Here is a 25,781-nt window from a genome sequence, read left to right as displayed (position 1 = left end):
TTTATTGAGAGGCCTAAACTGAGCAAAAATATGCAGTTGCTGATATTTATTAGGGGTGTAAATCGGACCATTTGTCATGATACGATTTTGATTCTCTTAGCTAGCATTACAAGTTTTGTTAATACCTTAAAATATTTTGCGACATGATTATAACTCTATTAGATTCAGGGGTATATTGATCAATATATCAATATTATGTGCCTATTTTACACAACCAGTAAATTTTTTATTAACTCACATATGAAACCAAAATACATAACATGAATGAACATTTCTCTGGAAATTGCGCATTCTGCATCCCCATTGGGACATCTACAATAAAATACACTTTAGTTTTTTTTTTTTTTTAATAATAAAGAAAAATAAATAATTGGGGGCAAAATCAAGTCACACATGAGATCAAGTGAATGATCTTCATTTATACAGCACTTTTTACAATACACTTTTTTACAAAGCAGCTTCACAGTGATAATAGGAAAATTAATGGACGGGGATTGTTTTGGCTTTACAGCAGCTCTAGGAAAAAGTTATTATCAAGCTAAAGTAAGTTGTTGATTGAATCACTTCCATTGTAAAAAATCATTAATTATTAACTTAGGGGCCACTTACATGACAACTTTTTAACTAAAAAAAAAGACTTTTAATGCGTTCTTGCCGTTCATTTACGTTCTTAGTCTGTAGGTATGCGCATTTGAATGTGTATGTGCGCAGACGCTTAGTCTTTCTTTACAAAGTGACATTGCCAAATGACTTGTCTGGCCCGCATAATATAGAATTATTTTATATGATGACAGCTTATGACATGACAATAGTCAAGAAAGTCTTCGAGGCGTCTGTGCTAAAATGTGCAATGTGTAAAATCTAGTGCAGATCCTCATTAGGAAACAACAAAAATTAGGTACTCCAGATGTAAAAAATTCAAGAACAATGTGCATCAGAACGGCCAAGGTCTGAGCCTACAAATGTCCTCGATGAAGCACCATGACCTTCCCTGATGTCTGCAGAGGCTCAACAAACATTTAGTCTTTGGTCTGTTATGCTACAGCTGAACTATTGGGGCCGGGAAGAGAGTTAAGCATTGCATGAGTTAGTGCTACCATGTGGATCCCATCCCTCTTTTTCTCACACACACACACACACACACACACACACACACACACACACACACACACACACACACACACACACACACACACACACCAGTTCTCTTTCTTCATCAAAGCATTACCGGAATCACTAGCAGTATTTCTGCAAATGTCAGGGGAGATGAGAAAGAAAACAAGGGGGAATAAAATGAAAGTGAGAAGGAGGTTGAGAGAGAAGGAAACTTCAGAGTGGTATATGAACATGCGGATCACATCACTGTATGTGTAGGCGCATGAAAGTACATGGTTCTGTTCCAAAACCTAGAGAGCTATGCTGCTGTCTACTGCCTACATAGGCAGCTGCCTTCTAAGATAGCATGTTAAAGGCCCCTATATACTTCAAGCAAAACCAAAGAACAAATGCATGTGGCGTAATTTCGAACAAAATCTGGCCAAAAGGTCTTTTGGAGTTTGTTTTTGTAGTTTGAAACAGCTTGCCAGTGCGAACTTTCCAGGAAAACTTCCCGCTGGTTGTTAAACATCTTTAGAATGCTGTGACGAGCAGGGCGGGTGAGAGCCATGAGGGAACGGTGCGAGGCCAGTGACGCAAGTGATAACGAGCATCACCTGCGAGGCGCACCGGCCTTGAGTCTCTCACGGAGGAGCTCCGGGAGCATAAAAGGAGGAGTGACGACAGTGAAGGACGAGAGAGGACCAGGCCTGGGGCTCTTCCTCGCGGTGCCATGCGATGGCACTGGACGCTCGGTGGACGGCCCGATCCTCTACTGCCTCCTGGCGGCCGGCGATGACTCCTCCGGTTGAGAGCAATCAGCAGCGAGTCCGCCGTCCCCTGCTCCTCCCCTTCATGGCGGACAGTAGCAGGCTCCGGCCCACGACAGACAACTGAACTCCTCCGCTCCCTCCAGGATGGCAGCCACCCCACCTCGTCCCAGGAGCACGGCATCCGGGTCTTTGTCCCACCTTTCACAAGGCTCCAGTACCACCGCCTCGGGCAGCTCCGCAGCACCGCGATCCCCCTCAGCAGCGAGGGCTCTCCGTCAGCATGTCCCTCCTTCCTCCCGGGTTTCGGCACCAATGTAACGCAGTTCGTATGTACGGGAAGAAGGAGGCGGGAACCGGCGAACGTTTAACAAACAATAATCTTTAATAAAATAAACAAAGAACAAAACGAAAGTAATGCCGGCAGACCCTCGCGGACGTCTGTCGGCCACACAAACATAACATAAAGTCCAGGCCTGGTCCTCTCTCATCCTTCACTGTCGTCGCTCCTCCTTTTATGCTCCCGGAGCTCCTCCGTGAAAGACTCCTTGCGCCGTTCCCTCACGGCTCTCGCCCGCCCTGCTCGTCACAAATGCCACTGGTCCATGGCAATGGTCAGATGGAGGTAAATCTTTTTCTCACTGCTGTCATTTTTGTTGTGTGTTTGTTGTGTTATTGAGAGCACATATTTTTTACATATTCATCTAAATGTCGCTCTCAGCAACATGGGCAGCATCAGGATGTTCGTTAACAGTGTATCATTGCACAGCTATTTTTACCCCTGAACGAAGAGCAAAAACTAACTTTGCCATGAGTATATTGAGGTCTTAACCGTGGAACCTCATGAGGGAACTGATTCAAATTGCTCTACATATGCAACATCTCAAATGAAGACCACAGCAAGCTCAAGTCACAACTGATTCCAAAAGAGTTTGATGTTAACATGTTGCTAAGGTAACAACTAATCCATTTTTCATTATGCTGAACTATTTTTAATCAGTACTTGTTATTCAATTAATTATATAATAAACATTCTTCTAGATTTCTCACTGATCTTGTTGTAATGTATTATGGGATTGCTTTCTCCTCAAAGGCTACATATGATACTGCCCAACACCGTGTCCTAACCAGACGCGACGCGCAATACAAAGTATGGCAATGATAATATCAGGTACTGTTTATGTGTTTTGTTTAATGTTAAAAGTGTCTAATGTAAATTTGAATATCTTTGTTCCCAGCTTTTTACCTGTAATGAAAACAACACTGGCTAATTCACCTCAGATCTTGAAATAAATAAATGGGCAAAAGAACATTCATACTGTCAACTCAATGTGAACAAACAAGTGTGTTCTATGACAAAGATAGGTTCAGTAACTCCGTATGTACTTTAAATAAAGTTTAAATAGTGTAATATTTATGAATTTTAATATGTACTTGCCAATTTAATTGTGTCTAATGTGCTCTTGCCAAGAGAGCCCGCCCACACTCTCTTCTGATTGGCTGAGGTTTTTGATTGATTTTAACACTTCTCATTGTCACATCACGTCTGGTTAGGACAGTCAAATTGCTCATCGCTGGAATCTTATCGTATTGCGTCTGGTTAGGACATGGTGTAAATGTCAAAGTGGACATATCTTAGTAACTTTTAACTATGTTAAAATGCTGTCTAGACAGGCAGCTCACTAGGTTTTGAAACAGAAGCTGCATCTGCAATTGCATGTATGAGTACATTTATTAAGGGAACTAACTTCGTGAGAGTTAAACATTATGCTCTATATAGCATGACTGTGTATACTATGAATGAAGTCCAGAAGTACTAAATCATTCATGTTATCATTGATGCCCCTATAACCAGAATCGCCCCCATACCCTTACAGTGCTCCATTTAAGGGGACTAGAGGACATTATCAATCCCATAATGCACCTCAATAATGAGTGCTACAGAATAACTACGCACTGTTGAGTGTTGCGGCAAATCCTGTGTCTCTCCAGAGGAAGGAGTTTGCAGCACTCAGTGTCCGACTTCACTCATTCATTCACTCGGAGTTGATCACAATTTGTGGACTTCTGCTTGTCCATTTGCCTTTTGAGGATTGACAACAGGTTTTCTATAGGATTAAGATCCGGGGAGCTGACTTGCCAAGGATCCAAAATTTCAATATAATGATCTCCGAGCCACTTCATTATCACAATTACCTTGTGACATGGTGCTCCATCATGCTGGAAAATGCACAGATCAAATTGCTCCTGGGTCTTTGCTCTTGCAGGACATTTTGATACCATTCTTTATTTATGGCAGTGTTTTTGGGCAGAATTGTGAGAGAGCAACCCCAACACATGGATGGTCTCAGGATGCTTACTGTTGGCACAACACCGGACTCATGGTAGCGTTCACCTCTTCTTCTCCGGACAATCGATCTTCCAGATGTCCCAAACAGTCACAAGGGGTCTTCATCAGAGGAAATAACTTTGCACCAGTCTTCCGCTGTCAAATCCTTATACTTCCTGCAGAATTTCAGTTGCACTTACACTCACCTGCTGCCTATATTGAGCAGCACTGATGGTGACATGATTCCGTAGCTATTCCTCAGGAATTCCTGGCACTTGCTGTACACTCGGAACGTCTCAAAGTCTTCTTCACTGCAGCAGAACCTCCTTCCTTGAAGTTCTCGATGATCTGATAAAGTGTTCATTCAGGTACAATATTCTTTGCAGCAATTTCCTTGCATGTGAGGCCATTATGATGCAAAGCCATTCTTTGGAGAATACCTTTGCAAACACAAGAACACAATGATCGGAAGCACTTCTTCTCTTCTTTTATTGCAATCAGTCCGCTCTCATAATCCAATCAGAACGATAGAGTGATTCCACCTGACTAGTACTCATTCACACTTACCCATGTGCTAGTGATATAATTAGTGAAATGATGTTACCTGGTCAGGTGAATTTGGGTTTTTGAGATCTAGGGTCACATTTTATATTAGGGTAAATTTCTCACTAATAACTATTGTCTATGACTTTTGCCTCAATAAACTCCGAATTACTGCTTATTAATAGTTAGTAAGGTTGTTGTTAAGTTTAGGTATTGAGTGGGATTAAGGGATGTAGAATAAGCCATTAATATGTGCTTTATAAGTACTAATAAACAGACAATATCCTAGTAATATGCATGCTAATAAGCAACTAGTTAATAGTGAGAATTGGACCCTAAACTAAAGTGTTACCTAATCTAGAAACAATGTAAATCAACAGTGCGACTGAAGCAGCAAACTATGCAAAAAACACAAAATTTATGTCACTGCCAAAACTTATGCCCACTATATAGGGAATGGTGATTGAGGGTACAAGGGGTGATGTGACTTACAGCGTCAGTTGCGCTGCTTCAATGCCATTCACAACTCCTCTTCCGTTGCCTCATGGGATAGTAAAGTGCCCATTGTATGTGCACTTCAGAATCATGTCGGAAGAAGGCCATCAGGGTGCTTTTTAGCCTACTTTTGAATACTAGTGATGCTCCAAAATAAATATTTTACAGAAATACCAAAACCAAAATGAAAGTTTTCATTAACACTTTAGTCTAAAATGTGACCAAATTTTAATTTAGCTGAAAACCAAAACTGAAAATAAAGTAAATTAAATAAATAGTTAAAGGTGCCCAAGAATGCTTTTTCACAAGATGTAATATAAGTCTAAGGTGTCCCCTGAATGTGTCTGTGAAGTTTCAGCTCAAAATACCCCATAGATTTTTTTAAATAAATTTTTTTAACTGCCTATTTTGGGGCATCATTAACTATACACTGATTTTTTCAGCGCGCCGCCCCTTTAAATCGCGTGCTCCCTGCCTCACGAGCTCTCGACTATATTACAGCGCATTTACAAAGTTCACACAGCTAATATAACCCTCAAATGGATCTTTACAAGATGTTCGTCATGCATGCTGTGTGCATACATCGAATCATGTGAGTAAATTATATATTTTGATGTTTACATTTGATTCTCTATGAGTTTGAGGCTATGCTCTGTGGCTAACGGCTAATGCTACACTGTTGGAGAGATTTATAAAGAATGAAGTTGTGTTTATGAATTATACAGACTGCAAGTGTTTAAAAATGAAAATAGCGACGGCTCTTTTCTCCGTGAATACAGCAAGAAACGATGGTAACTTTAACCTCATTTTACAGTACATTAGCAACATGCTAACGAAACATTTAGATAGACAATTTACAAATATCACTAAAAATATCATGCTATCATGGATCATGTCAGTTATTATTGCTCCATCTACCATTTTTCGCTGTTGTTCTTGCTTGCTTACCTTGTCTGTGCACAGATCCAGACGTTAATACAGCCTTTCCTTGTCTAATGCTCGAACATGGGCTGGCATATATGCAAATATTGGGGGCGTACATATTAATGATCCCGACTGTTACGTAACAGTCGGTGTTATGTTGAGATCCGCGTGTTTTCCGGAAGTCTTTTAAACAAATGAGATTTACATAAGAAAGAGGAAGCAATGGGGTTTGAAACTCAATGTATGTATTTTCCATGTACTGAACTCTTGTTATTCAACTATGCCAAGATAATTCAATTTTTCATTCGAGGGCATTAATTTATTAATCAACAGTCAAACAAAAATACTAATAAATAAATTTGTACATGAACATCTAAATTTCACATAAGGCCATTTTTATATAAGCTTTTTAAATAATATAATTATGTTTCTACATCATTGCTGTTGAAATATAAACATTTAAATGATGGCTGTAATAAACTTTAAAAACTTAATTAATTAATTTTCTTACATATTTTCAGTTGCTGAAATTTCAGAGCATCACTAATAAATGCTACAAATTTGGACACAGTGAGAGCCTGTGTGTTTTCTCCAGAAGGATAATGGCTCTTAGCAATCACATCACCAATGGGCCACCATCTGCCTCAGATTAACCTCTTCTCTTACCACACACACACAACCACGGGACATTTAACCAGTGATCCTAAAACTCTTCAACTCAACATCCACTTGCATATTTCTCTGTCCCTGTCCATTGGTGTGGGGGTAGCACTGAACAGGAGCATATAGAGAGGGAAAAACCAGACTGAAGACAAACGGGGAGACATTATGGAAGCAGCAGCGAAGTACGACATCCCCGTGGTCATGCATACTGATGGAATCTTTTGGCCTGGTGCGTGCACACACACACACACACACACACACACACACACACAATAATATTCCACAGCTCTGATGCAATCACACTCAAGGAGAATCCCTGATCAACATCATATGCCATAAGTACCAGACTAACACCCACTTTAAGCACATCTAATTACAGTTTTGACATTCATAGGGTAAGTGTATCTGTATTAGAATGCACCGTTTTTCTTCAAGAGATAATATGGATAATTCATGACAGATTTCAATGCTTCTTCCAAGATGGAATGGTCTATGGATAATATAATGGCTTGTCATTAAATTAAGTTACCTAAAAATGTAAATTGTCACCCTTATGTCATTCCAAATCTGCATGACCTATATGAGAAGATTTTGCAAAAACATTCTTCAGTGTATCATCTTTTGTGTTTCACAGAATAAAGAAAGTCACGCATTTGGTATGAGTAAAAATTGTCCAAATTTCAACTGGTATTATATATCAAATAACATAACCAATCACAGCCTCTTGTACTCCTTTCTTTCTAGGAAATGAATTTTGCATGCTGAGGTCAGGAATCGATGTGTCATAAAAAAAGCAAGCATGCATCTAATATCTGACTGTGATTCCTATAGCCATGTATTCCGATCCGTTCACGCGATCACGGCCTGTTGTCTGTCAGCATGTCTGAGGTACGCAAGGTGACCCGGCCCACGCTGAGCACAATCAGCATTACTCCAGAGCCGGACTGAGTTTCATCTGACCTTCAAAACCACGAACCATCTGCATCCAAAAATACCACCGCAAAATGACTTCTTTTAATCTTGCCCTTACATGTTATGTAATTAGTGCTGGGTGATGTAGCTACAGTACAAATAAAATAAAAAAATACAATATAAAACCTAGTTAAAATTGTCACAGGAAGCACATTCACAACCCAGTAAGGCTGCACAATTCATTGTGAAAAGTTCGCAATCTCAATTCAAACACACACGCAATCTTAAAATAAAATCCTAAATAAAGAACGATTTGGCTCTGTCTATTAAACCGATTACAGCAAACATTTAGATCTTTGTCAGCACTGCCACTGACCCTGAGAGAGCAGTTATCATGTTTAGGTATGAAACAGATTCACAAACAGTCTTTTCAACTACACAGTTTCATAATTTCTGTGTTACAATAATTCAAATTATCACAGAAGTACTGGGATAAAAGTTCATAGTTCAGATATAAACATTGATGTCTATGGTAACGATCAAAATAGAGTAAATCACCTTTTGAAAGTAACTTGATGCTTCAAATAAAGATTGTATCAATTACATCGTTCCACCAGTAGGTGGCGACAAGCGACTGTTAAAAAATTCATGTCATTGAATCATTTCTTCCAGAAATTCGTTCAAAAACACTGATTCATCCAATAATGAAACAAGTGAAGTGTCTATGAGTGAGTCATTGAATTATTCATTTGAACCGACTTTTTTAAAAAAATAATTCAGATTAATTAAACATTTTTGAATAGACTGCAACAATTAACATTGTGTCAGAACCTCTAGTAAATTACATGTTATTTTGTTTAGTTGTCTATTCAGAATCGTGATCTCAACTTTCAAAAAAAAATTGTGATTCTTAATTCATAAAGAATCGTCCAGCTCTACAACCCAGGATAGTTCCTCCTGAAGGACTGTGCACTGCACAGGAAGAGATGGATACAACTGCAATAGACTTAGATCGCTGGACATGCAGGGGTCAAAGATCAAGTTGCGTTGATCTTGAGTAGGTGGCGTGTACATGAAGAGTGGGTGAGATTGAATTTTGCATGTGAACTCTGCAGGTTTTCAGGGTTAAATAATTGATTTGCCACTGGTCATCTCTGGAAGAGAAAGGTGTGCGTGTGTGTGATTGTGCAAGCTCCATGACCTAACCTGCACTGTTGAAGCCACATCCAAGGAAAAAGCCTCTCACTTCGGGAGCTTCCCCCATCAGGGGCTTGTGGTCTGCAGTGAAGGATTCTGGAGGTGGGAAAAAAAGTGTAAAAATACATCTTTAATCTGGTTCCCATTCAATGTAATTTTTTTAACAAAACGATAAGAAGAAACCTAATATTTTGAAATAAAAGATTAATGTAGTAAGTTGGCATACTCTTAACATTCTCAAGGCAAAACTCCCAGTCCTCCCAGATCATTAATGCAAAACTTGCTTGGTTTATACAAGAAATCAAGTATACATAAATGTGGCCCTTCCTAATAAACTTTGGAACAGAAACATACTTTTGTTGAACATACACTACCATTCAAAATTTGGGGATCAAATTAGGACTTTTATTCAGCAAGGACCCATTCAATTGATCAAAAGTGACTTTTATACATTTCTTTTTCAATCAGATGCTGTTCTTTTGAACTTTCTATTCAACAAAGATTCCTGACAAAAACGTATCATGGTTTTCACAAATATATGAGGCAGCACTGTTCTCAACATTGATAAGATGTTTCTTTGGCAAAGTCATCATATTAGAATGATTCAGCTTTGACATCACAGGAATAGATTAAATTTTACAATCTATTCTAATAGAAAACATTTCACAATATTGCTGTTTTTATTATATATATTTTTTACAAACAAATGCAGTCTTGAGCATAAGAGAATTCTTCCAAAAGCATAAAACATATATCTGTGACATTAAACCGAATATGTTTTATGTATCCTTTATATGTTCATATATGTTTGTCTTCCATACTCTGATACACAACAGTAAATCTATCATGAGACATCATTTACATAAAGTCTTAAAGGTAAAACAGCAAGTGTCTATTTTTTGCTTTTGTCAAAAATGTCCTTAAATTTAATCAACATTTCTACATGTAAAATTAATTCATTAATTAAATTTTTTGCCCCCATGTATATTATGTCAACAAAAATAATATTCTAGCAAAAAAAATTATTTAAAAAAAAATGTGCCAAACTTTAAATATTTATGTTGCACATTTATTAATTAAAAAATACCTAGATGTTTTGATATAAAATTTACCATGAGAAAACAGTAATAACAGCATGTGAGGTATAGCTACCATTACCGTGTTGTGAATCATTAATGTTGCATGACGTGACATGTTTAATATTCATTCAGCCTGTGTAAGATATTACATTATGCAATGAACTTTAAGGCAAAAATGTTTTTCAGTCATAACTGATTTGCTACGCTACTGCTGTTGATTATTGCTGCTGCTGTAATTTCTGCTGCTTATCAGCTTTAAGGATCTATCAGCCTGTGCCATCTAGAGTTTAATGACAGAACTTTGTATTCATAATGCAAGTTGAATGTATTTTTGACTGTTTATGGTGCAAAAAAAAAAAAAAAAAAAAAAAAAAAAATCAACTTTGACTAACATTGTTTCCTGCACTTCAGGAACAAACAATTGCTATGACAGTTTGTTTACAATACAGCCCTTTTAAAGTAAGAAAAAAAAAAAAAGGTAAGAAAATAAGTGTAAGAGGTGGGAAACTTATGACACATGGTGCTGCCAACGGGTCATATCAGATCTTTCTGAAAGACTCTTTAAAAATTAATTGCTGCTGAGCGCCCACTTAATGGTCTATTCTTAATGGTCAAAGCTTTCAGTGGTAAGATATTGTATTGTATAGGATGACCCTCAAAAGCATCGAAGACAGAATGCAAAGAAATGCAAAGGCGAACCAGTGTAAAGAGAAACAGGCCACAAGTGCAAGAGAGATTGAGAGGTGAGACAGAAAAAGAGAGATGAAGAAAAGAGACACACCTTTTCCATTATTCCACATGAGAAAGTGTTTTCCAGAGCATCATCTGCTCTTTGTGAGAACGACAGAGAGTAAAAAGGAAAGGGTGAAGTTGCAGCTATATTTTATTTATCCATCTTCCCTCTCCTCCATCGCTCTTACTCATACGTCACCACACACAGACAGCTATAGCCTCTGAAGAATGACCCAAGCGCTCTGACTGCCGCCCTCAGCGGATCACACTCACTCTCAAACATCCTCAACATCAACAGAATGATTTCTGAAGGATCATGTGACACTGAAGACTGGAGTAACGATGCTGAAATCTCAGCTTTGACATCACAGGAATAAATTATATTTTTAAATATATTCACATAGAAAATGGATATTTTAAATTATAATAATATTTCACAATATTACTGTTTTTACTGTATTTTTGATCAAATAAATGCAGTCTTGGTAAGCAGAAGAGCATTTAAATTTCTTACTATTAAATACTATTCGTTTAATGTGCAACCAGATAATCGTGTCACAGGTAATTAAGTCATCAGTTTCCCAATATTTAGTGTCTCAAGACCTCTGCCTCACGTTACGGGAGGTCAATGAGACGCAGCACGAATGTGAGCACTTCAAGAGGGCTATTTATTCAGAAATAGTCCAAAACAAAAGTCCAGTGACAGCAGGCCTGAATTACACATATGCTCAACATCTCGTTTTTAATAGCTGATGAGTGGGTGAATGGAGTCTTTGATAGCACTCTCTTAAAATGGTTTGAGGAGCGCTTATCCACTGACCCGAAACTCGTCTGCAAGTGACCGACAGTCACTACAGTGTGTTAGAGGCATTTCACACCTGTCATCCTTTATTACAGCCAGTAAAGGTTGACTGAATCTCTGGGGAGAGCCGGAGCTGTGACAGATCTGCCAATCAGAGCGCAGTGTCATTTGACTGGCAGTCTAGTTAGCCAGTCACTTGAAGATATGGACTGGCAGAGCACAGCGAGATCAAACTTGCTGTCAAAAAGTCTGTATAGTGTGTTAATGAAGATACAAGAGGTACTGCAATGACTATAGAAATACCCTAATCTTTGCACAAAAATTAAAATGTCTATATTCTGAACAAAATATCTATATATATGAAGAGAAACAAATGACTCTTAGCTTTTTGTTGCTGTTGTTGTCATTATTGTTTTTGTTTGTTTGTTTTATTCCCTAACATACAATGGGATCAGTGAAGTTTGATTCCTCAATGAATGATTCTTATGAACTGGTTCTTTTTAGTGATTCAAAAACATACAGCTTAAATATGCAGTTTGATTCCCGAACAGATGAGCTTATGAGCCAGCTCTTTTGATTCAAAAACATACAGCATGAAAAATGTAATTTGATTTCTGAACAGATTACTCTTATGAGCTGGTAATTTTTAGTGAGTCAAAAACATGTACTGTGACCAGTGCAAATTGATTCCTGAAAGAATGACTCTTGTGATCTAGTTCTTTTTAGTGATTCATAAACATAGAGATTGAAAAATGTAGTTTGATTCCCAAACAGATGACTCTTATGAGTTGGGTTCTTTAAGTGACTCAAAAACATACTGATTTGAAAAATATATTTTGATTCTCATTCTCAAACAAAGTATTCTTAAGAGCCAGTTATTTTAGTGAGTCAAAAAAAACATATCGTGACCAGTGTTGTTTGATTCCTGAAAGAATGACTCATTGAGCCAGATATTTTTAGTGATCTAGAAACATACAGCTATAAAAAATGTAGTTTGAGTCCCAAACAGATGACTCTTATGAACCAGTTCTTTTTATTGACTCAAAAACATACAGCTTGAAAAATGTAGTTTGAGTCCCAAACAGATGACTCTTATGAACCAGTTCTTTTTATTGACTCAAAAACATACAGCTTGAAAAATGTAGTTTGAGTCCCAAACAGATGACTCTTATGAACCAGTTCTTTTTATTGACTCAAAAACATACAGCTTGAAAAATGTAGTTTGAGTCCCAAACAGATGACTCTTATGAACCAGTTCTTTTTATTGACTCAAAAACATACAGCTTGAAAAATGTAGTTTGAGTCCCAAACAGATGACTCTTTTGAACCAGTTCTTTTTATTGACTCAAAAACATACAGCTTGAAAAATATAGTTTGATTCCCAAACAGATGACTCTTATAAACCGACTCTTTTTAGTGAATCAAAAACATACTGTGTAACATGACCAGTGTAGTTCAATTTCTGAACAAATGGCTCTTATGAGCCAGTTCTTTTTAATATATCAAGAACATAATGTTGTAAAATGGGCATCTGATGCATTTGTCTGTGTGTGTGCGTGTGTGTGTGTGTTTATGTACCTGGACCACAGACAGTGGATTTGATTCCAGTTTGTTCCAGAGCAGGCACTCTGTTAACGGCACCATCGATGTGTTGCATAAAGACGTCCCAGTCCAGATCAAATAAGCTGAAGGCAAACTTATCAGACACCTACAGGTTCAGAGAACAAAATACACAATTTTATAGTCACACACATGAATGGAGTGGCCTGGTCAGATCTGATCAGGCCATAAATCCAGCACTAGATCTATGATTCAGAAGGAAGGATGACAATGTCACTATTGTAAAAGCACAAATCAAGTTTAACTGCTGGTGTCCAATCGAAACCTTAAAAACGTCACTGACCAATCATTAACAACTGTAGCCATCGTCCGTTTAATCAGAAGTACATTATTTCTAATGTATGTCTATGGATAATCTATGTGTTTGAAATTTTAAAAGCAATTTAGCAGAAATTAAAATAAATATATTTTAGAATTCCAAATAAAATAAAATAAAAATGTACAACTTTGTATATTTTATTTAAAGGTCCCGTTCTTCGTGATCCCATGTTTCAAACTTTAGTTAGTGTGTAATGTTGTTGTTAGAGTATAAATAAAATCTGTAAAATTTTAAAGCTCAAAGTTCAATGCCAAGCGAGATATTTTATTTAACAGAAGTCGCCTACATCGAACGGCCAGTTTGGACTACATCCCTCTAGTTCCTTCTTTAATGACGTCACTAAAACAGTTTTTTGACTAACCTCCGCCCACAGGAATACACAAAAAAACGGGGCGTGGTCTTGTTGCGCTCCCACGGAGAAGAGCAAGAGTTGCGCTTGTAGAGTGTGTTTGTCGCCATGTCGTCGAAACGCTGTTATTTTCATCCCGCAGTCCAATCACCTTTGTTTGGCCTTCCCAGGGACGCTGTACTTAGAGATCAATGGTTACAATTTATGTTTAGCTCAGTTCCCGAAAATTATAATCCACATGTAAAACTATGTGCAGCACACGTTATGGTAAGAGGCGTGACCTTTCCGGGCAAGGTGTGCTCAGAGCCATCTCTATGGCTCTGTGTGCGCTAAGCTGCTGTCGAATCACAACACAGGAACCGCTGGCACAATCAGAACTCGTTACGTATTTCTGAAGGAGGGACTTCATAGAACAAGGAAGTCATCAGCCCGTTTTTATGACAGTGGAAACAGCGGTACACAGATAGGTAAATGTGAAAAATGCTGTGTTTTTTTACACGCGAAACATGAACACATGTTATATTGCACACTATAAACACAATCAAAGCTTCAAAAAACCACGAAAAACGGGACCTTTAAAAAATAACCACACCATTTATCTTCAGTTTAATCTTATGGGATGCTCTGTAAAGCTTGTTTGAGTTAGCAACAATAACCAGCTTAGTGAAGTCACTTTTCTTCTTTACAGGAGTTTGGGGGTAACTGGGACAATTATTAAGAACGTTTCTAGAGTCAATTTCGATTGCATGTTGATTTTAAGGAGCAGACTGACCCCCACCCACCATCTGCACAGCTCAAACTTCACTTTCTTGGCACAACAAGTATGCTTCTTCCATGAACACTTTTCAATTTGTAATTTTGTTTAAGCAAAGTCCTCTCTGCTTGTCACTGTCTTTGCTCACTGCCACAGGGGACTGTCAATGAACTCGAAACCGTGGGATGGAAAGAAGCAGCAGACGGTGTGAGCAATCCGACAGCTGATGAAATGCTGATCGCAAAAAATTGAGAGAATATGTGGCCGGTGTGGAGCAGACTGAAGTTTAAAAATAAAAACTGTAGAGGCTGCATGTGTTGAGAACAGGTCAGGTTTCACACTGTCTCATTAAGAGTTTCAGACCATAAACACATTCCTCAAAATGTTCACACTTCCTTAAGATATTGATTCACTGTTTCATAGCATGACTGTTGCTTTGTGTAGTGAAAGTGTGAGGTGACAGAGAGTGAATTTAATAAGAGAGTTTTGTTACACGCAGAACACTGCTGGCTGGAGATTATAAAGGACATGCAGTGTAAATGTGGTCAAAGGGGAGGGCGACATTTGCAAAAAAAACCCATCTCCAGTCATTACACTGGAATATCTGCAGACAGACGCTTTCACAAACACACACGCTACATTTGGAATCATAATAAGTATAATATAATGTAATGTAATAATGTAATAAGTATACTATGCACAGTATGTGAATTTTCCTTTATTTTGGAGATTCAGTGTGAAAGTGTTACAATATAAAATATATTAAAAACTTTAATGTCAGGAAAATGTGTGATTAATTAGCTATTTTTTTGATCGATTGACAACACTAGTTTAAAAACTATATAGACAAACCAAACGCGGCAAAGATACACCATAAACAACTACAGCAAAAATATGGCAAGAATAACAACTTTTATATCTCAGACTCAGTTATACTATTTTTCTTTTGGAAACAGTCATTACAACTTACATCATCCCAGAATATGGGGTTCTGTTCGTAGCCTCCCACAGAAAGAGCGTCACCTTGGAGACGGAGGTAGACAGATGCATCATGGTCCCTGACGTTGGGCATATTCTAGTGGAAAAAGACATTTTAGAAAGTACATTATATTCATGTATTACAACGCTTTTTGAAGGAGCCATATGGTGGAACTATAAACATGACATGACACATATGATCAGTGGGTAGTTATATTTCCACTCTCCTGTGTAATTTATGGAAGCTTATAGAAGCTTACACCAAATAAAAACAATTTTAAAAAGGGAATTGTGACTTCTCACTATTCTGACTTTATTTCATGTAATCGCAAGAAAAAAAATCTCAGAATAGTGAGATATAAACTCACAATTATGACTTTATTTCCTCTCAATTATAAGTTTTTTTTAATCTCACAATTCTGACTTTCTCAATTATGTACGGACGAGGATTAGGGCCAAGCAATAATAAAAAAATAAAACCATCTCGAGATTAAAGCTGTTAAATTTCGAGAAAAAAATCATTAAATTTCAAGAAAAATGTCGAAATAAAATGTTGAGAATAAACTCGTTAAATTACGAGAAAAAACTCGTTAAATTTCGAGAAAAATGTTGAGATAAAATGTTGAGAATAAAGTCATTAAATTACAAGAAAAAAGTCATTAAATTTCGAGAAAAAAGTCGAGATAAAATGTTGAGAATAAAGTCATTATATTACAAGAAAAAAGTCATTAAATTACGAGAACAAATTCGTTAAATTACGAGAAAAATGTCGTTTAATTTAGAGAAAAATGTCGAGATAAAATGTTGAGAATAAAGTCATTAAATTATGACGTAAATTACATTAAATTACGAATTTGTTCACATTATTTAACAACTTTTTTCTCGCAATTTAACGAATTTGTTCTCACAATTTAACGACTTTTTTCTCGTAATTTAATGACTTTATTCTCATAATTTAATGAGTTTATTCTCAACATTTTATCTCGACTTTTTTCTCGTAATTTAATGACTTTATTCTCATAATCTAATGAGTTTATTCTCAACATTTTATCTCGACTTTTTTCTCGAAATTTAATTTAATGACATTTTTCTCATAATTTAACGACTTTTTTTCTCGTAATTTAATGACTTTATTCTCAACATTTTATCTCGACTTTTTTCTCAAAATTTAACGATTTTTTTCTCGTAATTTAACGAGTTTATTCTCAACATTTTATCTCGACTTTTTTCTTGAAATTTAACGATTTCTTTCTCATAATTTAACAAGTTTATTCTCAACATTTTATCTCGATTTTTTTCGCGAAATTTAATGACATTTTTCTCATAATTTAACGAATTTGTTCTCGTAATTTAACGACTTTTTTCTCGTAATTTAATGACTTTATTCTCATAATCTAATGAGTTTATTCTCAACATTTTATCTCAACTTTTTTCTCGAAATTTAATGACATTTTTCTCATAATTTAACGAATTTGTTCTCGTAATTTAACGACTTTTTTCTCGTAATTTAATGACTTTATTCTCAACATTTTATCTCGACTTTTTTCTCGAAATTTAAAGATTTTTTTCTTGTAATTTAACAAGTTTATTCTCAACATTTTATCTCGACTTTTTTCTTGAAATTTAACGATTTCTTTCTCATAATTTAACAAGTTTATTCTCAACATTTTATCTCGACTTTTTTCTCAAAATTTAACGATTTTTTTCTCGTAATTTAACGAGTTTATTCTCAACATTTTATCTCGACTTTTTTCTTGAATTTAACGATTTCTTTCTCATAATTTAACAAGTTTATTCTCAACATTTTATCTCGATTTTTTTCTCGAAATTTAATGACATTTTTCTCATAATTTAACGAATTTGTTCTCGTAATTTAACGACTTTTTTCTCGTAATTTAATGACTTTATTCTCATAATCTAATGAGTTTATTCTCAACATTTTATCTCAACTTTTTTCTCGAAATTTAATGACATTTTTCTCATAATTTAACGAATTTGTTCTCGTAATTTAACGACTTTTTTCTCGTAATTTAATGACTTTATTCTCAACATTTTATCTCGACTTTTTTCTCGAAATTTAAAGATTTTTTTCTTGTAATTTAACAAGTTTATTCTCAACATTTTATCTCGACTTTTTTCTTGAAATTTAACGATTTCTTTCTCATAATTTAACAAGTTTATTCTCAACATTTTATCTCGAGTTTTTTCTCTAAATTTAACAACTTTAATCTCGAGATGGTTTTATTTTTTTATTATTGCTTGGCCCTAATCCTCTTCCGTAATTATGAGTTTATATCTCACAATTGTAAGAAAATAAGTCAGAATTGCAAGTTATAAACTCCAAATTGGAATAAATAAAGTCAGAATTGTGAGATATCCCACTATTCTGACATTTTTTCCTCACAATTGTGATTTTATATCTCACAACTGCATGAAATATATAATCCCACAATTCTGATGTTTTATTTCACCATTCAAACTTTTTCTAATATAAACCCGCAATTCAGACTATTTCTTCCAATTTAGTTTATAACTTGCAATTCTCACTTTTTTCTCTTAATCGTGAGAAAAAAAAATTCTCAGAATTGCAAGTTTATACTGTACCTCATAATTAGGAGAAATAGTCAAAATTGTTAGTTTTACAAGTTATAAACTGGCATTAGTAAAAGGTATAAACTCGCAATTGCGTGAAAGTCAAAATTTTGAGTTCATATCTCACAATTGTGAGAAAAAGTCATAATAAACTACCAACAGTTAAAGTTGTAAAATTGCAATTGCGAGAAACAAAGTCAGAATTGCAAGATAAAAGGTTGCAATAACCTTTTTTATTTTTTTAATTCCGTGGCGGAAACAAGCTTCCATAGTATTTTAATGCTAGTTTGAGGGCTTAATATTAATTAGCAGTTTCACAGTCTATTCAGGAGCAAAAAAAATTCTATCAATTTCACTACCACATCATGTGGATGACAAACATTTCATCACTTCAGTTTCAGTGATGACACATTGGTCTTTCTGTGAGGAGTAACATGGCTGTCATCAACCATGCATCAAACTACAAGCTCTCTTACACACACACACAGTGTTGCATAATCCACAGAAAGGCTCGGAGCTAAGTGCTTATGCCACAGCCACTGTTGTGTTAACAGAATAGAGCACGACGCCCCCATAGGGCTCAAAAACAGACCAAAAGCAGAAATAAAAAGATGAAAGAGGGACAGACACAACAGAGCAGGGAGAATCCACTACGAATGAAGTGCGTCTACTGATGGTGTCCAAATCACTAGAGGAATTATGGACATTAAAGGGTTAGTTCACCCAAAAATGAAAAAAAAATGTCATTTATTACTCACCCTCATGTCGTTCTACAGCTGTAAGGCCTTCGTTCATCTTCGGAACACAAATTAAGATATTTTTATTGAAATCCGATGGCTCAGTGTGGCCTGCATAGCCAGCAATGACATTTCCTCTCTCAAGATCCATAACAGTACTAAAAACATATTTAAAACAGTTCATGTGAGTACAGTGGTTCTATGTTAATATTATAAAGCGACGAGAATACTTTTTGTTGGCCAAAAAAAACAAAATAACGACTTTTCAACAATGTAGTGATGGGCGATTTCAAAACACTGCTTCGGAGCTTTACGAATCAGTGACTCGGATCTCCTATCAAACGGCTAAACTGCTGAAATCACGCGACTTTGGCAGTCCGAGTCACTGATTCGATTCGTAAAGCTTTGAAGCAGTGTCTATGCCCATCACTATATTGTTGAAAAGTCGTTATTTTGTTTTTTTGGCACACAAAAAGTATTCTCGTCGCTTTATAATATTAAGGTAGAACCACTGAACTCACATGAACTATTTTAAATATGTTTTTAGTACTGTTATGGATCTTGAGAGAGGAAATGTCATTGCTCTGAATGCAGGCCTCACTGAGCCATCGGATTTAATATCTTAATTTGTGTTCTGAAGATGAATGAAGGTCTTACGGGTGTAGAACGGCATGAGGGTGAGTAATAAATGACATTTTCATTTTTGGGTGAACTAACCTTTTAACAGCACAAATGCAGTGAGAAAATTAGTGCAACTCCTGATCTTGCAGGTCAGTTCTGAGTGCTGAAGATAGCGCAGGCAACTACAATTTAATATACTTTACTGGGAGTGTACAGCATCACTGTGATTCAGACATCTGATATGACCATTTAAAAAAAGGCCATCTAACGACCATTTAAAAATCATTTTGATCTTTTTTGATGAATTTCAGCTGTCATGATGGCTAGAAAATGTTTCTTAAATATTAAATATGTAAAAATATTAAATTAAATATTAAATATTAAATATGTAAAAATGTTTCTTAAATCTTAAATATTGACTTAAAATAGGATGAATTTTAGTAACATATTTTAGTATTTAAAATTGATAAACAATATTTCAGTCATGACAACTCTCTGGATAATCTATAAAACATTTTATCAACGTACATAGGTTTGGCCTTGGCAGACAAGATGCTGCAGCAGAGCAAGTATGACTTGCTTCTTCTAAATGTTCGGAACATGAAATTAATGGAAACATGCTGCTGCTGCTGCTGCTAGAGAAAGGGAGAGCCTCTGTAGCAGATCTAGCCATGTGGTGCTGGGGAGGCGGAGGGCTAGAATAAGAATCCACATAGCGCGCAGAGTTAGTGTATTTGTTTGGATATGTCGTGGTTATAAAGGGAAATGGTAACGAATACACAAAATCGATTGGCTGAGAACATTACATTGAACGAACGTGAATAGAGTTTCATTTTTTTAATTATGTAATTTTGTCATTATATTACTAATTTATATCATAGTAATATTTAAATATAATTTGATACATTTTGATATATAATATATGTTAATATTACATGTAAATACATATAAATATAACTATGACAACTATAATCTGCTGGGAAACAGTAATCTAGTGTGAAACATTACTGCTCTTTTTATAATTTTCACACCATTCTTACTGATGCTGTCTGTCACATGTCATTTTCCTTGGTTTCCTTGATAACACATTTAAATTAGTACAATTCACTGGTTCCCTTGGTAACGTTGAAATTAGCACAACTCAGTAACAGCCTTCAACAGACACAGTAAAGGCACAAAAACACATATACAAGATGCAAAAATCAGTTATTAAAATTTAACAGAAACTTCCTTTTAATAGAAAGACACATTTTATCTCAAGATTCTACAACTAAGTTTGGATTAACGTGATTAAAAACCTTTTTAATTAAATTAAAACATAGGACATGTTTTCACTAAAAAGAATGCTAATTACTTCATTTAAATGTGGCTCAACGCAATTGCTGCATATTAATCGGCTGTCAAACTGGACCGCAGATGTTTAGTCAATAAAACAACTGTTTGGTCATTTTTTCTTGTTTAATCATTATATTAAATCAATAATCAATGCTGGACTGGTTTCTCAGCCTGCATCACTGCTTGAATAAATCATGCAAATACTGCCTCACTGTTTTTGTATTAAGTGCATCTCTCCCCTTAATGGTGTGATTTTGAGTTTTCTTGCTGTGTTTTGTGTGAAATTTTATGCGCGTTATGTCCAGCACAGATACTTTAGGCTCCCACCAAACACCAAGACATGGTTTATTATGGTTATTGATTTGTGCTGTGTAATGCTATGCTGAAATGGACAGTGTGCTGCATTTAAAAGCTTACTTGAATTCCCTCGATTCTTTCTGTGACGACATAAGCATGATGCATGGCAACCAATGGAACATTGACGCCTGCCATTTTACCAAGCTTAGTGGCCCAGACACCTAAAAAAAAACACACACACACACACACACACAAGTATAAGTGACAGGATTATACTGTATTATATGGCATTAAATGAGACAGTTGGTGAAATTTGATTATGTATAAATTATATATATTTAAATAAATGAGACCAGCATCAATGATGACTTTAATGTGTTGTAAAATTTTAAGGTAATTTAGACAAATATAATTTAGAAATGGCTATTAATTATGAGAATGGATCATTTAATAAAATGAAATCAACATTGGTCAAAAAGTTTTCTTTTACAGCAGCATGTGGTTAAATGTCATTTCACTATCCCAGACTGCCCTCTGCTGGTGAAGTCTGCATCTTTCTGACCTGCACAATTAACCACACATGGCGTTTGGATGGTCCCATGAGCAGTTTCTACAGCTTTCACTCTCTTAACACCAAAATCATCAACCTTAACCTGGACACCTGTCACTGGACAGTTCTCGATCACCTGAAATCAATAATAATCATGTTTCAATATGATTCATACATTAAACTGTAACTTAATCCAAACTAAGTAAGTCAATCATCAATTGAAAAGAGAATAGGGTATGGAGGCGTACAGTGGCACCCCGTGCAGTGGCTGCTCTGGAGAGGGTGGTGCAGGTGCCAGCCGGGTCCATGGTACCATCTTTAGGCACATAGAGTGTGCCATAAAGATCTTTCACATTCATCAGAGGATACAGGTCTTGGGTCTCAGCTGGCGACAGGACGTATGACTCAATGCCATATGCTTTACCCAACTGAAATGCAAAATGTGTGAGTATTCACTTATTAGATTATGTTTAATCAGTCACATTTCATTTGTTATTAATACATGTCTCTTTGAAATTCTTGAATCTGATCGGTCAATCACTGCATTCATTATAAAAAAATCTGTGTAAATGATATATAAATCTTGTCTGGCTATCACCAGACCAAGCTCAATATAAAATTGAACACTGGTCTGGGTAGTTTGCTATGTATTTCCTACTGCACAAGAGGCGTGATCAATGAGCATTATTCACGCAATTGGATAGTCCTTCAACCAATCAGATCAACGATCCGGGTGACGTACTTTTGCAGAGCGATGCGAAAACTCCAGACAGGCTTAGTTTGTATTGGTTTGTAGCATTGATGAGCAGTTTGCAGAAGCAGCAATGGCATCGAGCGATTTTTGCAGGTTGTGCAAAAAAACATGAAAGTGAGTGGTATTTACACCCAGTCGAGTGATTTGTTTGCTAAACTAAAGAAGTCATTTAGCATCGTTGAGAGGTTAAAAGGAATTGGATTGACGGTCGTGTGAGAGACATCATCGTGTTACACCCGCCCAGAGCCATAGAAAGAGCTCTGTACCCGCCAATAGCGAACAAGGTGGATAAGCCAGTCTGTGATTGGTTCCCGCAAAAGTGTAACAGATGCAGCAGAAATGAATGTACGGGTTTCCAGACTGAGTTGCCGGGCGATAATCAAATCGCCAGCAGATCAGGCTGGGTTTACCCAGTCTAATATAAATCCATTCTTACATAAATTGGCAAATTGGATTCCAGTGTACAATTTATGTACGGATGAATCTTTGAACAATTTACATAGAAATAAGCTTCTTTTTTTGCATGCATGCAAATGCTGAATTTCTAGGCAAGGCTGGAAAAAACAGTCAGTCCATTTATTAAATCCATTTGTTTTTGTAATTTGTCAAGATGTGTGATTTAGCATTTGTGCCATACCGACATGAGGCGCTTGTACTCGTCCAGTCGCTGCTTGTTGGAAGCGATGAACAGGCCTCCATTTTGGATCCAGCCCGTCTCGAGACCCGTCTCCTCCTCCAGCTCTGAGCTGATCACGTTGCGAGTGTGAGCCAAGAGTTCTACCTCAGTATCACTTGGTCTTAACTGCCACAAAAGTCCTGTGAAAACATCAAAAGATTTAGTATCTTATTCAAACTAAGAAACACTATTCAAAAGGCAAGTTGGAGCTCATTTGTATTTGATAGACAATAGAGTTGGCTTTAAATGTTATATAACCAGTTATGTAAGCCAATTCATGGAGTAAACTCTTGAACTGAACTGTACAAGTAGGAATCTAGATTTACTATCTAGATTAGGGATGGGCGATATGGCCTAAAAAAATTATCACGATAATTTCAGGTATTTATTGCGATAACGATACCAATGACGATAATTATATATATATACGGACGGCCTTCATATTTTTTCCGTCATTTTTCAGCAAGAAAAATAAGAAAACAAACCATTTAAAACAAAATGAACTGGATTAGAAACTGAATTATTTAAGTATAAGTATCATAACTTTATTATCATAAATATACCTAAACTGTGTGCTTGTAATCAAACGCATAATTTTATTCTGGAGACTGAACTCGCGCTCTGCTGCCACACTGGAGCGCGCTCACCACCTACTGGGCAGGGGTGGGAATTACATTTACAAGCTACATCAGCCTCAGTAATCTGACGGACGGCCTTCATATTTTTTCCGTCATTGCTAAAAAACAACAACAGTTAACGCGACCTCATATATATATATATATATATATATATATATATATATATATATATATATATATATATATATATATATATATATATATGTCGCGCGATTGTCATGCCGACCGTAACAGCCCTAACTGTATCAAAAAGTAACAATCCTAACTATGTCTTCAGATAGTTTACAAAATATATCTGACGCAGCTCTCCGTGTACGCGCTTCGGATGAGTACACATAAATCTCCTCACAGCGCGCGCAAGTTCTCTTTTGCGTCTTACAGTTGAATGTTTAAAGTGGCAACTGGCAAGGTTTAAATGAGTTTAGTTTAAACAGTAGCAATGTGAGATGTTCAGGTCTCACCTGCACTCGCGCGCTATCAAAACCCGGGTGATGATGGCGTGAATGACATACGGCTCATTCATTGAACATTTGTTTATAGTGATTACCGTAGTTTGCTCCACATCTGATTTTCTATAACCAAACCAGTTCCAAATTGTGAAGGGAACTCTTCGCTTAACAACAAGCTGCTCCTCAGCCTCACGTCTTTCGTCATGCTTGTTTTAACTCCACACATGAACAGTGAATCGGTCGCGCACGAAATAAGTCAACAACTAGACTTATCGTAATTATCGCGAGGAGACAAATTTTTATCATGAGGAGAATTTTCAACGGTATTTATCGCAAACGATAATATCGCCCATCCCTAATCTAGATTCAGTTTTACTTAAAAGATCATTCAATGAAAGTTAAAAACTGATGTGCTTATGCCTTTACTTTTTGGGCGCAGGAAGAAACTGTTCTCAACAAAGTCTCTAATCAAAAGTAAACACAGTGCAATACCTGCCGTGTGCCAGGTAGTCCCTGCAGTCAATCTGTCCCTCTCCAGCAAAACCACATTGGTCATGCCCATTTTACATAGGTGGTAGAGGGTCTGGCAGCCCAGGCTTCCTCCTCCTATCACCACAACATCTGCAGACTTCGGGAGTGGTTTGGTGGGCCCACTGATGCCATCCTCCTGTTTGAGGGTCTTCTCATAGGGGACGTTCTTCTCTGTGGTGTGCGTAGACTGGGAGTTATAGCAGCGGGTGGAAGCACGAGAGAGGGGCGAGAGGGGCTGACGGCATGCCATCACCCTCCGTGCCACTGTTACCAAGAAGGCCATGGCCCCTGCAACAACACAAGACCATAAACATGTACTCTTATTGCATAATGTTTATAGGCCATAAAGGAGCCCCTCAGGGCTCAGTAGTAAGCCCACTTTTATTTGTTACATTTACTTTTTTTGAAAGAAAAGAGTTCTTTACATAAAATAAATGGTCTGCCCATTAAAATAAAATAAACCTGGCTCCTTATATATCCATTGATGTACAGCTGCAATTTTAGTTGGCTTTTTAAAAATAAGGTAAAAAAAATGCCCGTTTGATGTTTTTTTTTTTTTTTTTTTTTTTTTTTCATATTTACATCATATTATATAGGCTAGTTAAGCTATATCACAAGGGGAACGAGTGCAAAATCACATGAGTGCTGTTTTTCTGTCCAGAATAGCACGAGTGCAAATATGGTACTGATTTTATACAACAGTTCAATAAATAAGAAGTTAATAGGCCTATTGTGTTGTTTTAGACATATATTATATCTGTTTTGCTAAATTTTGCCAACAAAAATATAAAGACAAAGCAGAACTGTTAGTCTCCAAGTAACACACAGCATTTCATTTCTGAATCCGCGTTATGAATGAATCGGGTGAACCATTTAGGCTTGTTGTACTTGAAGCACAGACTGATCAGCACAGACCGATCAGTGGATTACCACGAGAGCGATTCAAAAGCATATGGAGCCATCTGCTCTCTAATCGCTGTACTTTTCATACACCGATTGGTCTATGTAGCACCGCTTTAAGTCCAACGAGCCAAATGATT

The 25,781-nt window shown here is 36.5% G+C and overlaps 1 protein-coding gene across 2 annotated transcripts in view; it reads right to left on the bottom strand.

The window, feature by feature from the left end:
* The window catches only part of sardh (sarcosine dehydrogenase), a 70,178-nt gene that overhangs the window by 41,846 nt on the left and 2,551 nt on the right, over positions 1–25,781 (bottom strand). For both annotated transcript variants that reach the window (XM_048174319.1, XM_048174329.1), the window contains exons 2-9: positions 24,703–25,029; positions 23,085–23,263; positions 21,942–22,121; positions 21,706–21,829; positions 21,264–21,364; positions 15,554–15,658; positions 13,120–13,249; positions 8,938–9,024 (exon numbers count right to left, since the gene is read on the bottom strand). In XM_048174319.1, coding sequence (XP_048030276.1) covers positions 8,938–9,024; positions 13,120–13,249; positions 15,554–15,658; positions 21,264–21,364; positions 21,706–21,829; positions 21,942–22,121; positions 23,085–23,263; positions 24,703–25,029 — 1,233 coding nt within the window. The remainder of the gene's footprint in view (positions 1–8,937; positions 9,025–13,119; positions 13,250–15,553; positions 15,659–21,263; positions 21,365–21,705; positions 21,830–21,941; positions 22,122–23,084; positions 23,264–24,702; positions 25,030–25,781) is intronic.

This window comes from Megalobrama amblycephala, linkage group LG2, assembly GCF_018812025.1.
Source record: "Megalobrama amblycephala isolate DHTTF-2021 linkage group LG2, ASM1881202v1, whole genome shotgun sequence".
NCBI classification, from domain to species: domain Eukaryota; kingdom Metazoa; phylum Chordata; class Actinopteri; order Cypriniformes; family Xenocyprididae; genus Megalobrama; species Megalobrama amblycephala.
Note: the sequence above shows the minus strand (reverse complement) of the source record. Positions and strands in the feature narration are given on the sequence as shown.